At 47.6% G+C, this 13,600-nt stretch overlaps 2 protein-coding genes across 3 annotated transcripts; both read right to left on the reverse strand.

Annotated features, from left to right (window-relative positions):
* Positions 1–63: 63 nt before the first annotated feature.
* vars1 (valyl-tRNA synthetase 1) lies at positions 64–10,107 on the reverse strand. The gene is made up of 29 exons (XM_083679546.1): positions 9,949–10,107; positions 9,059–9,411; positions 8,785–8,928; positions 8,339–8,600; positions 8,033–8,151; positions 7,861–7,936; positions 7,644–7,744; positions 7,379–7,506; positions 7,093–7,257; positions 6,890–6,971; positions 6,619–6,738; positions 6,353–6,461; positions 6,050–6,229; positions 5,716–5,840; positions 5,488–5,591; positions 5,180–5,338; positions 4,955–5,045; positions 4,679–4,784; positions 4,374–4,444; positions 4,104–4,229; positions 3,882–3,986; positions 3,301–3,448; positions 2,709–2,836; positions 2,286–2,441; positions 1,862–2,086; positions 1,573–1,684; positions 1,171–1,349; positions 682–831; positions 64–282 (listed from the first exon to the last, which is right to left on the reverse strand). The coding sequence occupies exons 2-29, from the start codon at positions 9,407–9,409 to the stop codon at positions 214–216; spliced, it is 3,891 nt and encodes a 1,296-aa protein (XP_083535672.1). The 5' UTR covers positions 9,410–9,411; positions 9,949–10,107; the 3' UTR covers positions 64–213.
* Positions 10,108–10,568: 461 nt separating this feature from the next.
* On the reverse strand, positions 10,569–13,600 carry LOC310811179 (uncharacterized protein). Of its 2 annotated transcripts, none has more exons than XM_083679267.1 (3): positions 12,981–13,600; positions 11,655–12,500; positions 10,569–11,542 (listed from the first exon to the last, which is right to left on the reverse strand). In XM_083679267.1, exons 1-3 carry the CDS (start codon positions 13,278–13,280, stop codon positions 11,054–11,056), a joined length of 1,635 nt encoding a protein of 544 aa, XP_083535393.1. In that variant the 5' UTR covers positions 13,281–13,600; the 3' UTR covers positions 10,569–11,053. The 2 variants fall into 2 exon arrangements, with proteins under 2 accessions (XP_083535393.1, XP_083535392.1); XM_083679266.1 differs by having other exon boundaries at positions 12,978–13,600.

Below are 13,600 nucleotides of genomic sequence, written 5' to 3' on the forward strand. Positions count from 1 at the left end.
ATCAAAAGAACAAAGCACAGCTGAATCATCAAAGAAAGACAGCGGGGAGACAAGGGACTAATACAAGGTCTTTTATTTAGTTCCCTCCAGATTATCCATTATGAAAAGTGACACAGTACTTCGACAAGAGACATAAAAACAGGGAGGGATGTAATATCTTGAATTGAGCAAATTGTACTCTTTAAGGGGGCTGGGGGAAGGAGAGAGGGGCGGTTACATCATTCTCTTGAAGTTGTCTATGGCTTCCTTGACTTTCTCCAGCTCGGTCTGGCTCTGGCGTAGCTGTGAGAGAGATGATGGTTAGAGAGATGGATCACAACTATATCAAACAAGAAGAGGCTGATGAAATCAAACTGAAAGTGTGACGGAAAGTGAGCAAGAACGGTTTGTCTCAGAATATGGGCTCTGAATCTGTTCCAGGACCCTCAAAGTATTAGACAAGCAGCTCAACTTATGGGAGCCACCCTACACAAGAACACCAGTATTCACAAATATTCACCATCACATCACCATTCCCCCACACATTTATGTAATCACACTGACAAGTATCCTGTTGAAATGATAATCGATCTAACTGGAGTGAAATCCTGATACACTTGAACATAACATCCTCCATTCAACACAGGCAATCAGAGAATTCACTATTTCTGTCTTCAATCAGTCCACCTCTCTCATTCTCACCTTCTCAGCGTCCAGCTCCTGAACTTTGACAGGCACCTTCTCCTTGTAGTCACTCTTCTCCATCTTTTCTCTCAGTTTCTCCATCTGTTTCTCCAGCTCTCCCTTCTTCGTCGTCAGCTTGGCCACCTCCTTCTCTACATCTATCAGACCCTGGGAGAGAAGAGAGGAATGAACAGATTTTTTTTTTTTTTTTTTTTTTAATAAATAAATAAAAAGAGGAAACGGTGAAATATTCAAAAAGTAGACAGACACACAATAATAGAGCAGATGGAGAAAGGGATTAAGAGAAGGAAGAGAGGAAAGAGGAAGTGAATCTAAGTACTAGGAGTGGGCACTCTTGCATTTACAGCACACTTATGGAATCAAGTTGTCTTCACTTTGATGACATGGCTGGGTAAATACAGTTTGATGACATCATGGCTGGGTAAATATAATTTGATGACATCATGGCTGGGTAAATATAGTTTGTGGCCTGGCTGAGCCTCTCACCTTGAGCATGAGGTTCACAGTGCATCTATCAGAGGCGATGGCCACAGCACAGCCCTCTGGTACAGCTCCCTGGGCCGCTGTGAGGGCGTGGACAGCCTGGGAGTAGGACAGGGTCTGGATCTGCAGACTGTACTTCTGCACCAGAGACACTGTGTCTGTGTCTATACACTGTAGGTAACCTGAGAGGGAGAGACACACAGATGGTTAGTGAACTCGTTTTCAAATAAATATGACAGCCTCCTTATTTGAATGCCATCAGATGAGGATGTTGTGTTTAGTTGTACTGTAAAGTGTTACAGTACATGGTTGTGTGTATGCTTCTAGTATGAAGTAGTTTAGTGAATATGGTCTGGCTGTGGTCATGTTACTAGCAAGTGTGTGTGTGTGTGTGTGTAAACTCACAGTCTGCACGGGTCTTGGTCAGGTTGTAGTCGGCCCTCAGTGACCGGATGGTCTTGACCACGGTCATCACAAACTCCATCTGACGGTCCACCTCCTCACTGTGCCAGGAGAACTACGACCACAGAAAGTCCACAAACCACGGTCAGATTTCTAGAACAGTCATATCCTGATTTGGATTTCAGTTACAAGTAAACAAGGCAATAAGGCTGATTACACAGAAGAACAGCTTAATCACATTAAACAAAAGGTTAACTATCTACTTCCCTCCCTCCCTCCCTCCCTCCCTCACCTCGTCTGTCTCGGGATAGGGTGTGACAGAGATACTGGGGGGGTCCTCCTGAGGTCGTCGTCGTGGTAACCTCTGGAAGAGCTCCTCGCCGACGAAGGGCATGATGGGGGCTAGCAGGCGGAGGCCTGTGTCCAGGCAGGTGTAGAGGGTCTGTCTGCAGACCAGGGCCTGTCTCTGACTCTGGCTGTCCTCCTCGGCACGACTAAACACTGGTTTCACACTCTCCTGGAGAGGAGGAGGAGAGGGGGAGGAAGAAAGGAGGGAGAGAGGACACAAGAAAGGGAGGTGAGAGGGAAGGTGAGATGAGGGGAGAATCGCATCAATAAATGTGGTAGACTGACAAATCGATGCAGTGGGAACATTCCACCTCAAAACATTCCACCAACAGTCCGCCTCGCGCGCACACACACACACACACACACACCAGATAGACGTCACAGAGCTCGTAGAGCCAGAAGTTGTAGATGGCGGTGGTGATTCCTGGGAAGTCGTAGGTCTGGAAGCCGGCGCCACATAGCCTGACAGCCGCACACAACCTGGACAGAATCCACCGGTCCACCACACTCTCCTCACCACTCAACTGACATGACGAAGAGGAGGAGGAAGAGGAGGAGGATAAGTAGAGAGTTGATAGAGAGAAACAAACCAAGCTTTATACCTGCTTATAGAGAGGGTTACAATGCAGAGAAACAACATGACGTGTACAAACATGACCTCATTGCGAGTATGGGGTGAATATTACTGCAGGTGCACTACATAGATATACTGTAGCCACTTGTGTAGCATTGTCCATTTTCCTTTCCAATCTCTCTCGCCCCCTACAGTACCTGATGCAATATGTTCTCACCTGGGCTTTCTCTGCAGGTACAAAATTGTCCCCTAGCGTCCTCATGGCAAACTTCACCGCATTCCACAGCTTGTTGCAGAAGAAACGGTAACCAAGGATACGGTTAACATCCATGTTAATATCCCTGCCTGAGAGAGAGAGAGCAAAGAAACGGAGGAGAAAGAGGGAGAGGGGAGGCAAAGTAGACAGAAGAGAGAGAGAGAAAGAGAGAATAATAATTATAATCATTGATTACATTTATAAAGCGCTTTTCATGATACAAGAAGTGTATAAAATAAAAGATGAAATAGAAACATTGTTCGAATGAGTGTGAGAGACTGACTTTTGATGCTCTTTTAGTGAGACATCCTCACTTCAAAACCAAAAACACATTGAATATATTGACGCTGTCCTCATAAATAGTGCATAACTGCTAGAAAGAAACTTTAATACACTGAAAACTGTCATCAGAGCTACACCTTCAGATGAATGTGGACAACACCTGCCAAGTCAAGTGTCTGCACCAGTACCAAGGGTATAAGATAGGAGTGTTTGTTCATATGTAATTGGTGTTACAGGCCAGCGTTGTAGATGTAGTCTGATGTAGGTTTACCTTGGCTGGTGTAGGCACAGAGGGCAAACCTGAGGGCATCTGTCCCACACTCTGGGATCCCATTGGGGTAGTCAGACTTCTGTCCCTGCTTGGCCTTCTCCACCTCCACTGGGTCCAGGTTACTGTCCTTCAGCTGGGCATGGAGACCCTGGAGGGAGAGGGGTGGAGGGGGAGAGGGAGAGGGGGAGAGAGAGAGAGGGGTATAGTGACAGTTTGAACAGCTTTATAACAACATACTGTACATAGAGAATGGCAATGAGGCTATAAAAGCTGAGTAGGAATCTCTGTGATGCCTCCCTGTTCCACCTAATCTACTGCTGTGAGTCATCATCACCCCCCCCGTCCCCCCCCCCGTCCCCGTCCCCCCCCCGTCCCCCATCAGTGGCCTCCAGAGAGTTCCTCTGCTCCGTGTGAATGAGCAACACTCACAACTGGGAGGAGGAGGAGATTCATGGGCTCAATAAAGGTTGTCATGAGCTGGAACAAGGAGCTTAATACAGCTTACAAGACAACAGCCCCCCTTGGTTACATTACAGTACATGAGTGTGACAGACAGACAAGAGAGAGAGAGAGAGAGTCACCTCGACAGTGATCCCAGTGATGACATCCAGTGGGTCGATGACGTTGCCCAGAGACTTACTCATCTTCCTCCCATGGGCGTCCCTCACCACCGCATGGAGATACACCTATAACACACACGCACACACTTAATAATAGTCAGAATGCTAGTCCCCTAGCACCCTCCACTGTGGTTACCCCCTAACCAGCTGCCCTACCCCCTAACCAGCTGCCCTACCCCTCACCTCTTTGAAGGGCAGTTTTCCAGTCAGTTTGAGACCCATCATCACCATGCGTGCCACCCAAAAGAACAGGATGTCATGGCCAGTCTCCAGCAGTGTACCAGGGTAGAACACATTCAGGTCCTGAGTCTGGAGAGAGTGAGAGAGAGAGAGAGAGAGGGGGGGGGGGAGGGGGGAATGATAGACATTAAAATATACACACATCTCTCTTTTCTTTGGTAGGGTATGGTAACACTATGGCAGTAAAGACATGCAGATGAACAGTGGTCTTACCTCATTGGGCCAACCGAAAATAGAGAAGGGGAAAATCCCAGAGGAGAACCAGGTGTCTAGGACATCCTCATCTGAAACACAGGACGCCACATCACAACAGAAGTCACAACGGTGCACAGGAGAATTTCTTTACTTTACTTCCATTGAGCACAACATGCTATTACAATGAATACAAATATCACAACAAACAATCACTGTTCATTAGGCTATTCTGTTCGGCTGGTCTCAAGCTGGTTCTGTTGCTATGGATGTTGCTGGCTAATGTACAGTATGTACAGTAGCTACCTACAGTATTTCTATCTTACCCTGTCTGAGGTTGATTTTGTCAGCAGAGACGTTGAAACGTTTGGCTGCCTTCTCTCTGGCCTCCTCCTCTGTCCTCCCACTCACCCAGTAATGACCATCCATGTCCTAGACGGGGGGGACGAGGAGAAGGAGGAGGGGAGAGAAGCAAACTATGTAAACATCTGGTATCCATATAAATTGCCTCTAAACGAAGCAAAACTATGCAGCATTCAAGCAAGGAAGAGTGACACGGAGCAAGAGAGAAGATGTGGGTTTATAGGACAGGTGTGACGTACCTCTCCTGGTTTGACGGAGGGGTCGTTGACGGTGACAAAGTATACAGGGATCCTGTGACCCCACCAAAGCTGACGAGAGATGCACCAGTCCCTGAGAGGGAGGGAGGGAGAGAAGGAGAGAGGGATTAGAAAGACAAATCACAGAGAGGAGAATGGGGGGGGGGGGGGGAATAGCCTAATTAGTATGAGGGTAATGGAGGGGAGACCCTCTAGGCTGAGGCCCACCTGATGTTGTCCAGCCAGTTGAACCAGGTCTTGAGGTGGTGGTCTGGGATGATTTTGAGTCGGCCCTCCCTGACGGCGTCAGCGGCCTGCTTGCCCATGTCTGCACAGGCCACATACCACTGAGGCTTAAGCAGGGGCTCAACAATGTCCTTAGAACGACTGAGAGAGAGACCAACACACAGGAGGAGGGGGTCAAACTATGGACCCACATAGTCATGGAGGACATCTGACAATGATTGATGCATCTAGTTTAATCACTAGAGCATACTCAACCACACACAAGCACACGCACGAGACACACGCTTCACCTGCAAACTGGTACCACCATGGGATTGTCCTTGATCTCCTTGAACTGGCCTCTGTCCTTCAGAGCCTGCAGCACGGCATTCCTCGCCTCAAAACGCTTCATCCCCTGAGAGAGAGGGAGAGAGAGAGAGAGAGAGAGGATTACCAAGCATAACCAACAGAATACGTGGAGGGACAGAGTCAGTTTAAGAGATACAGTGTATATGGAGAGGAAGTGAGATGTTAGTTACCAGGAAGGGAGCAGGCACGTTGATGAGCAGGCCGTTCTCATCCATGATGTTGATGAAGGCCAGCTTGTGTCTGTCTCCCACCTCGTAATCATTATGGTCATGGGCCGGGGTGATCTTCACAGCACCTGGACGAGAGAGGGAGAGGAGAGGAGGGGAGGGGAGGGGAGGGGAGGGGAGAATGGTAGAAAGTGGAAGAGAAAGGAGAGTAGGAGGTGGAGAAAGGAGGGAAGGAGAAGTGAGAGATTGGGGGGGGGGGGGGGGGGATATAAGTCAAGAACAGTATAAACATACTAGTTCACCACATCGCTACAGTCAGCCACATAATCTTGTGTACCTGTTCCAAAGTTGACGTCCACAAAGTCGTCAAACACGATGGGCATCTTGCGGTCACAGAAGGGATGGACCACCATCTTCCCCTTCAGGTGCTGGTACCTGGGGTCAGCAGGGTGGACTGCCACAGCAGAGTCACCCAGCATGGTCTCTATACGAGTAGTGGCCACTATCACCTCCTCATCTAAGAGAGAGGGGGGGGGGGGTGTTAAGAGAAAGAGATTGATTACCATGATCATCAAAAGGCACCTTTATTCAGTAGACCTACTCCAAAAACATTCACCCATGTATCCTCTCTTTCCCTCACCTGATCCCTCGATCTTGTAGGAGAATGAGACCAGCACTCCAAACTCCACCTTCTCCTTGTACCCTGGCACAGGCAACAGAGTCCTCCCTGTCAGCTCCTTTTTATCCACCTGTAACACAACCAGGACACAGCTTTATCAACAGACACACTGGAGCAGGGGTACGTTCAAGACCACACAGCTTTATCAACACAGACACACTGGAGTAGAGGTACGTTCGAGATAACACTTTTTTATCAGCGCAAACAACAGGCTGCATTAAACTTACCTCTATGTCGGAGATGGCAGAGTTTAGGGTGCAGGACCAGTTGACCAGCCTCTTGCTCCTGTAGATTGTTCCATCTTCATGCATACGAATGAAAGCTTCCTGGACTGCATATGAGAGTTTCTATACAAACAAGGACCAAGACTTTAAGTTCACTATCCTTCAACATGTTCTGGTTTTCCTCTTGTCAATAGAGACTCTAACCCATCTTCAGAAACAGACAGAGTCAGTGTGTCTTGTGCAGTTATATGATCGGCAGGTTAATGGCACTCACAGGGTCCATGGTGAAGCAGGCTCTGTCCCAGTCCAGAGAAGATCCAAGCTTCTTCAGTTGGTGGTAGATGCGGTCTCCCTTCCTAATACACAAGAGAGACAGGGAGAAAAAAGAAAAAGAAAAAGAAAAAGTGTGTTATTTCTTTCAGTCCTTTCTTTTTCTTTCTATCACCCCTCTCCATCTCCCCTCTCTCCTCTACTCACTCGTTCTTCCACTTCCAGACCTCCTGGACAAAGTCTTCCCTTCCCAGGTCTTGGCGGCTCATGCCCCTCTCTCTCATCAGCTTCTTCTCGACCACCACCTGGGTGGCAATGCCCGCGTGGTCACAGCCCGGGTTCCACAGTGTTGTCTCACCTTGCATTCTGTGCCTGTGGGAGGAAACGCATATATACAATGCTAAAAAAACAAGTATTGGAATTGGGAATTGTATTGCATGGAAAAACTTCAAAGTGAAGTCATCACTTCGAAGTGATTGATTATTTGAATTACCATCTGGTCAGAGAGTCCTGGATGGCATTGGTTAGGGCGTGGCCTAAGTGGAGAGATCCGGTCACGTTGGGTGGAGGGATACACATCATGAAGACCCCGCGGGGATTCGGCTCACTGATATTTTTCCGCTGAAGAATAAAGGACATTATGAAAAAAACGTTGCTTGAATATAAGCTTAAAAGGTGTGGCTTGATGAGTTTTTTTTTTTCTGGTATGTGACCATATGACTGTAGACTTAAATGCATAGACAAGTAGACTGTCTCACCCCATACTCAGGCTTGAAGTATCCCTGCTTCTCCCACCAGGAGTACCAGGCCGCCTCCACGTACTGGGGACTGTAGGAGTCTGGGAGGGGGCTCAGGACGTCTGTCATAGGGAGAGAGAGAAGGGATTAACACACATGCCACTCTCTCACCCGTCACAGAACACTTCAAGAGAATAGCAGAGAGGGGTGGAGTAGGAGATGAAGCATGGTTATTCACCTTTCTTCTCTCCAGCAGGGGTGGGGATGTCGTATGTGATCACCCCCAATTCCTTCTTCTCCGGTTTGGCCTTTTTCTGAAGCCAGAGAAGACAGGATAATGTATGTGTTATAATGAATTCTGACTCTCATAAAAAATGTTGAGAAACAAAACAGAGTATCAATCTCTATACCTCTGTCTGTGGCGCCAGTTTCTTTTTCTTATCCTCCGTGTCCTTCTTCTGTTGGAACCTCTCCAGCTTTTCTCTCTTCTTAGCCTCTTTCTTCAGCTGGGCTTCTGTCTTTGGTGGGCCTGCAAGAGAAAAAAAACTCTAAGAAGAAAAACAACAACAACAACAACAACAACAACAACAACAACAGTAGATAGTACTTTGTCCTTGATTTAGAGCCTAGGTTTAGAAACCACCGTTGGTCCTTAGGATCACATAAAGGCATAATACCAGTCACTCACACTAAAACACATGGGCTGAGATCCTTACCATTGGCATCTGTGGCACCATTGGCATCTGTGGCACCAGTGGCATCTGTGGCACCAGTGGCATCAGCAGCAGGACTGGCATTACCGTTAGCATCAGGACTGGTTTTAGTGCTAGCTGCAGTATTGGTCTTGGGTGTGACTGGCACCATCTTGTCACAGAGGGAGAATTTCCCCAGAACCTTCAGAAACTGGGGCTGGTTAACGCAGGTCAAAAACCACCTGGTGACGTTGGTCAGAGCCTTTCTGTCTGACGGCTCCAAGGCCTAGAAGTAAAAACAAATCTTTTTAAAAACAAACCAATAAGAGTGCAGTAATACAGATCCCAGACAGTCTGCTACGATGGCACCAACTGGCAATGAACTGAAATAGCTCAAACACTTTCAGTTCTTCATCCCCAAGAATGTTGAAAAACCAGACAAAAAACAAGATCGGGATGACTCGACTCACGTATTTGAACGGCAGGAGGACGGCTGTTGCCACAGAGATATCAGCCAGAGTGAGGCTCTCTCCAACCAGGAAGGTTCTAGGCTCCAGGGCCTGGTCTAGAACCTTTAGAACACGCATCATTGCTGCCCGAGAACTCTGCTGGAGCTGGGAACCAGAATCACACTCAATCAGCTTCAGAATTTAAATCAATAGAAAAATTATTGTCTATTGTGTTGTGAGATTATGAAATATGTGTGTGTGTGTGTGTGTGTGCATCAAAGATCCCCTCACTCACCTTCTTGTCCAATCCCATCACTCCCAGCAGTGGGAAGACCAAAGCACAGGACACAGGGGTGAGCTCATTGTCAGCAAAGCTGAGCCACTGCCATACTTCACTCTCCTGTTTATGATCAGCTCCTGTCCTCTTCCCCTGAGAGGCCAGGTACCAGCCTACAGCACTGGCTCCAGTGAGGACGGAGTCACCACCCCCAGCACCCAGGACCAGGGTGGGGCGAGAGCGGGAGGCGAGGGTGGCTGGTGGTTCCTCTGTGACGGTGCGGGGGCGAGAGGGGCAGAACTCTGCAGCAATGAGAGCCAGGAGGCTCCTGAAGTCGTCAAGATGGGGGGATACGTAAAGAGATGCCATCTCTGGAGGAAAGATATTATGATGAGTGGGGGTGTGTATGGTGTTTGGGATGTCATAATCATGTAAAATAGGTACAGTTATCCTAACTGTAAAAAATCTCTGCCAAAACATGCTGCAGTAGCGAACTACAATACTGCTACAGTACACACTTGGCTTGTTAGCAAGAGCTATTGTAATGTGGTTTGTTATGGTCCTTTGCACCAAGATAAGTTACATGTCAACAGTGCGAATCGGAAAGTAAATCGAGTTTCACAGACAGAGAGGTCAGCAGATCATTGACAATGATAACATGATTCGTGCTTTTTGCTGAAGTGCTATAAAAACCTTCTCTTTTGTCACCTGTCAAACTACCAAGAGAGGTATGCTAACTGGCTAGCTAGCTAGCTAATCTAATCATGACATGTCTACAACTTTGACAATCTGATAGCAGAAGCGTCCTCCCTATTCATAGCAGTTGCCTTTGACTATCAAGCGCACAAAAAACTCCTGAAGAAATACATTGTTTATAACTAAATACCAGTTTGAAAAGTGGCCCATACCTTTGAATGAGGAAGAAAGAGACGTCAGCTTAATTTAGCATACAGAGACCCACATGAGTTTTGCCGTTGAGCGATATAATCTGCCGTAAAGACAAGCCGGCGTCTGATGCAATGTGGTACACATGTTCCTAGTTCCAAGGACCCCTTGATCGGCTTCACATCCGCCAGCCACATCAAGGAGGACTCAAATAATGCCTTTTCCAATGTTAAACTGATAATATATTATGATATTAATCATCAAACCAGTGCAAATTGGAGGAATAATTTGATGAACTCAAGTTCTTGAGATACATTGCATGCCTAATAGTAATAATCAGTACACATTCACCGAATTGAATGAGATGAAATCCCCAAATATTTTACCATCAGGCTGGAGACTGAAAACACCACTAGCCTGTAAAAAACAGTTATAAGAGATCATCCATTCCTTCTGTTGAAATAGTCAGTTTTTCCACATATCTTGTTGTTGTACAGTATGTTAGGTCTTGTATGTCTATTTTTACCTTTGTTGTTCCAGTGTCCCAAAATAAAAATTACATTTTATGACGATCTTATACACACTCAAAGTGAGATATCAAAAGTGTGGTGATTTTACATGAATGAATGAACAAAATAGTGTACATGTTATCATATTTTAATCAAGTAAGCATACAGAGGCTCAAACAAACCATATTATTTACAACATATTTTAACAAATTAAACATTTTACCAAATGAACACACATAAACCCTTTGCTTCCCCTCACCAAAAGCGTGAGAAAAACAGTATTGTTATGTAATTGTTATAATGGCCAGCTCAGACTTGTTTATGGAGGCGGTTGTTAGTGGATTTAAATGTGACAAAGCTGACTATTAGACAACTACTTATCTTGCTAGAGGAGAAGTCTACCTTAGGAAACTGTAATCCCGAAACTGAGAGATATGTGTGGTGTCTCTATCCATGCTTGTGTGGGAGACAGTACAGATAGGCACAGTGTTCTATTCATCACAACAATAGAATATTGTTGTTGTTTTTTTGTTTCTAGCTGGCACATGCGCATATGATAAAAAGAACATCAGTGTTTCATAAAACACACTTTATGATGGCCATTCTCTATACACTCAAATCAGTCCTCCCCAAAGACCTCCTTCACTATTCCTACGACCAGCCCCCCAGCCATCATCACCACGTTCCCCACCCTGTTACCCACCCTCCACACCAACTTCCCAAGCCCCTCACCAACAGCCTGAACCTGCCCCCCCATCTCCGACACCACCGCCCCAAGATACCCCTCGCTCTGCTCCCACAACCGCCCCCCAAAGAACCGGGAAACTGCCCAAGTGTTGTCCACTATCCCCCCGAATATGCCCACCCCATCCCAGGCCAGAGTCCCCACACCTGTGATCCCTGTCTGGCAGCTGCAGAGCAGGGCCTCTACCATTGCATAGGTGCATGAGTACAGGCCAGAGAAGCCCATCTCCCCCACACCAACCAGCAGGTCTTTGACTGAGCCAACCCCAGAGGCTAGGTCAGACACCATGTTGTGGAACAGGGAGAAGGTGTCTCCAGGCAGAGTGGAGAGGACCCCAAGGTCCTCCTGGAGGACGTACGTCACCTAAATCAAAAGAAGAAGATATTGGGAAGAAAAGTCTTTATTGGTGGCTCACGAAAAGACAATGCAAATATACAGTACAAGACAGGGAATGTTTCCAATAACAAATGTTTACCTGTCCAGGGATCTGGGTGATGGTGGAGACAACGGGTCGGAGCGGGGTGGTGAGGAGGGAGATGGAGGAGGAGATGAGGTAGAGCAGAGTGCTGCTCGACTCTGTGTCAGACTCTGCTGAGGCCAGTGTCTTGTTGTCGTCTGAGGAGCTGGTGAGAGGTTCTGTACTTCTCTGCTCTTTGCCAGCGCTTTCTGATGTCATTTCCTGTGTCAGTACTTCTTCTGGCATGGCATCAACAGCCGCCACCTGTTCCCCAGTGATTTGTTCATCTGTGCTGAGACCAGAAGTCTCATCCAAAGCTTCCTCAGTAATATCTGCCATTGCATCTGTGCTCTGCTTTTCTACCATTCCAACCAAAGCCTTGCTAAACAGCGTCACTGTGTCTCCCTCTCCCTCCCCATCTGCTCCCTTACACCCACCTAAGAACAGTTCTGCAACTCCAACCACCTCCTCAAGGTCCTTCACACTCACTACCCTCTCTCCTTCCCCTGTCTCTCTGACTAGCCCCACACTGAACCCACTCTCCCCCTCAGGACCTGCACAGCACACTGCAGACCACAACACCCCAGCCTCACACTTCCCATCCCCACCCTCCTCCCTCCCTGCTCCCCCTGACCCTGTCAGGATGTAGAGATCGCCCCCTACAGAGTGACACTGGGGCAGGGCACTGTTCTGAACAAGCTCTGTGACCAGGGAGTCCCACAGGGCGAGAGGGGAATCAACAGGGTGGGGTTGGGGTTCGTCTGTGTCCCGTCTGAGCAAGGCTGGGGTCAACACTCGAGGGACCCCCCTCTGGGACTCTTCGTCCTCTGCATCCTCTCTGGTGTCATCTTCCTCCTTCTCTGTCTGGAAGAGAAGTTTGGAATGCAAAGTGTTAATTTAATGTATCTGTAATCTCATGGATTCTCATTTACCCAGGACTCTTGCTATGAATCACTATAATTACTGTTTTTCATTAGCATGAACTGTGAAACATCATGTAACAACTTTTTGAAGGAGTGCCTGATCCCAGTCAAATATTGAACAGTCATAGTTTCAATGTTTGTTGACATATACTGTTTTCATGGAACTTTGATTCCATGAGTCATTTGCCAGCTTTTGAATGGCATGCATTCCCTTTAACTATGTACAGTATCATGCCAGAAAACTGTAACCTATTAGAGGAACAAGAGTGCTTTTTTTGCTGTACAGTGTCTGCTGCTGAAACTGTAGGACTGTGCTGAAAATGTATAACTAGTATAATATGTGCATGAAACTGAAGACATTACAATATATTACATACACCCCATTTCACATAATAATGATACAGAATGGTGTCCTTACCACCTCCTCCTCCCCCTCCCCCTCTCTCTCCCTCCATCCGTGGCTGAGATGGAAGGCAAAGTAGACAGCTGTGTCACAGGTCGGTTTGTGGAGCGTGGCAAACGAGTGTCCCCCGGGCAGCCTGTGACAGAGGGGGATCAGCCCCCCCCCTGAGAAGCCCTGAGGGGGGGTCTGTCTGTAGAAGCTGTGGCTGCAGTGGGAGAACCCTGGATCTTGATCCCCCTCGGCTGAGAGAGACAGGCCCAGGCTCAGCAGTGCCAGGGGGAGCCAGGCAGCCGCACTGACAGCAGCAGGACACAGCATGGTGGTGGTGAGCTCAGCAAACTCCCACACAGAGAGCCTAATAAATTATCCAGAGGTTTCCGTATCCACAGAGATAATGGTGGCTGGCTTGGCAATCTCTGTCGCTCTCTCGCTTGTTTGTTTTTAATCTGCTCTCTCCTCCACCACGTCCCCACCCATGTCTGTCCTTTTTTTGAATGTGTGCAGTTCTGTGTGGGTTGCAGGCACAATCTTGCTTACCACTCTGTTTCTCCCCTCCCTGACAACCTCTCTCTCCCTCTGTCCCTCCCTCACTCACTCTCTCCCTCTGCTTACACCTCTGCTTCACCCTCCCTCCTTCC

Source organism: Argentina silus (genome assembly GCF_951799395.1).
Source record: "Argentina silus genome assembly, chromosome: 10".
Lineage (NCBI taxonomy): Eukaryota > Metazoa > Chordata > Actinopteri > Argentiniformes > Argentinidae > Argentina > Argentina silus.

Coding starts and splice junctions, on each gene's coding strand:
- vars1 (XM_083679546.1), bottom strand. CDS start 9,409: ATGGCATCTCTTTACGTATCCCCCCATCTTGACGACTTCAGGAGCCTC. Junction 6,230..6,352: donor CTACAAGATCGAGGGATCAG/GTGAGGGAAAGA, acceptor CCTCTCTCTTAG/ATGAGGAGGTGATAGTGGCC. Junction 832..1,170: donor CTGTGAACCTCATGCTCAAG/GTGAGAGGCTCA, acceptor CTTCTCTCCCAG/GGTCTGATAGATGTAGAGAA.
- LOC310811179 (XM_083679266.1), bottom strand. CDS start 13,280: ATGCTGTGTCCTGCTGCTGTCAGTGCGGCTGCCTGGCTCCCCCTGGCA. Junction 12,501..12,977: donor GGGAGGGGGAGGAGGAGGTG/GTAAGGACACCA, acceptor CTTCTCTTCCAG/ACAGAGAAGGAGGAAGATGA. Junction 11,543..11,654: donor TCACCCAGATCCCTGGACAG/GTAAACATTTGT, acceptor CTTTTGATTTAG/GTGACGTACGTCCTCCAGGA.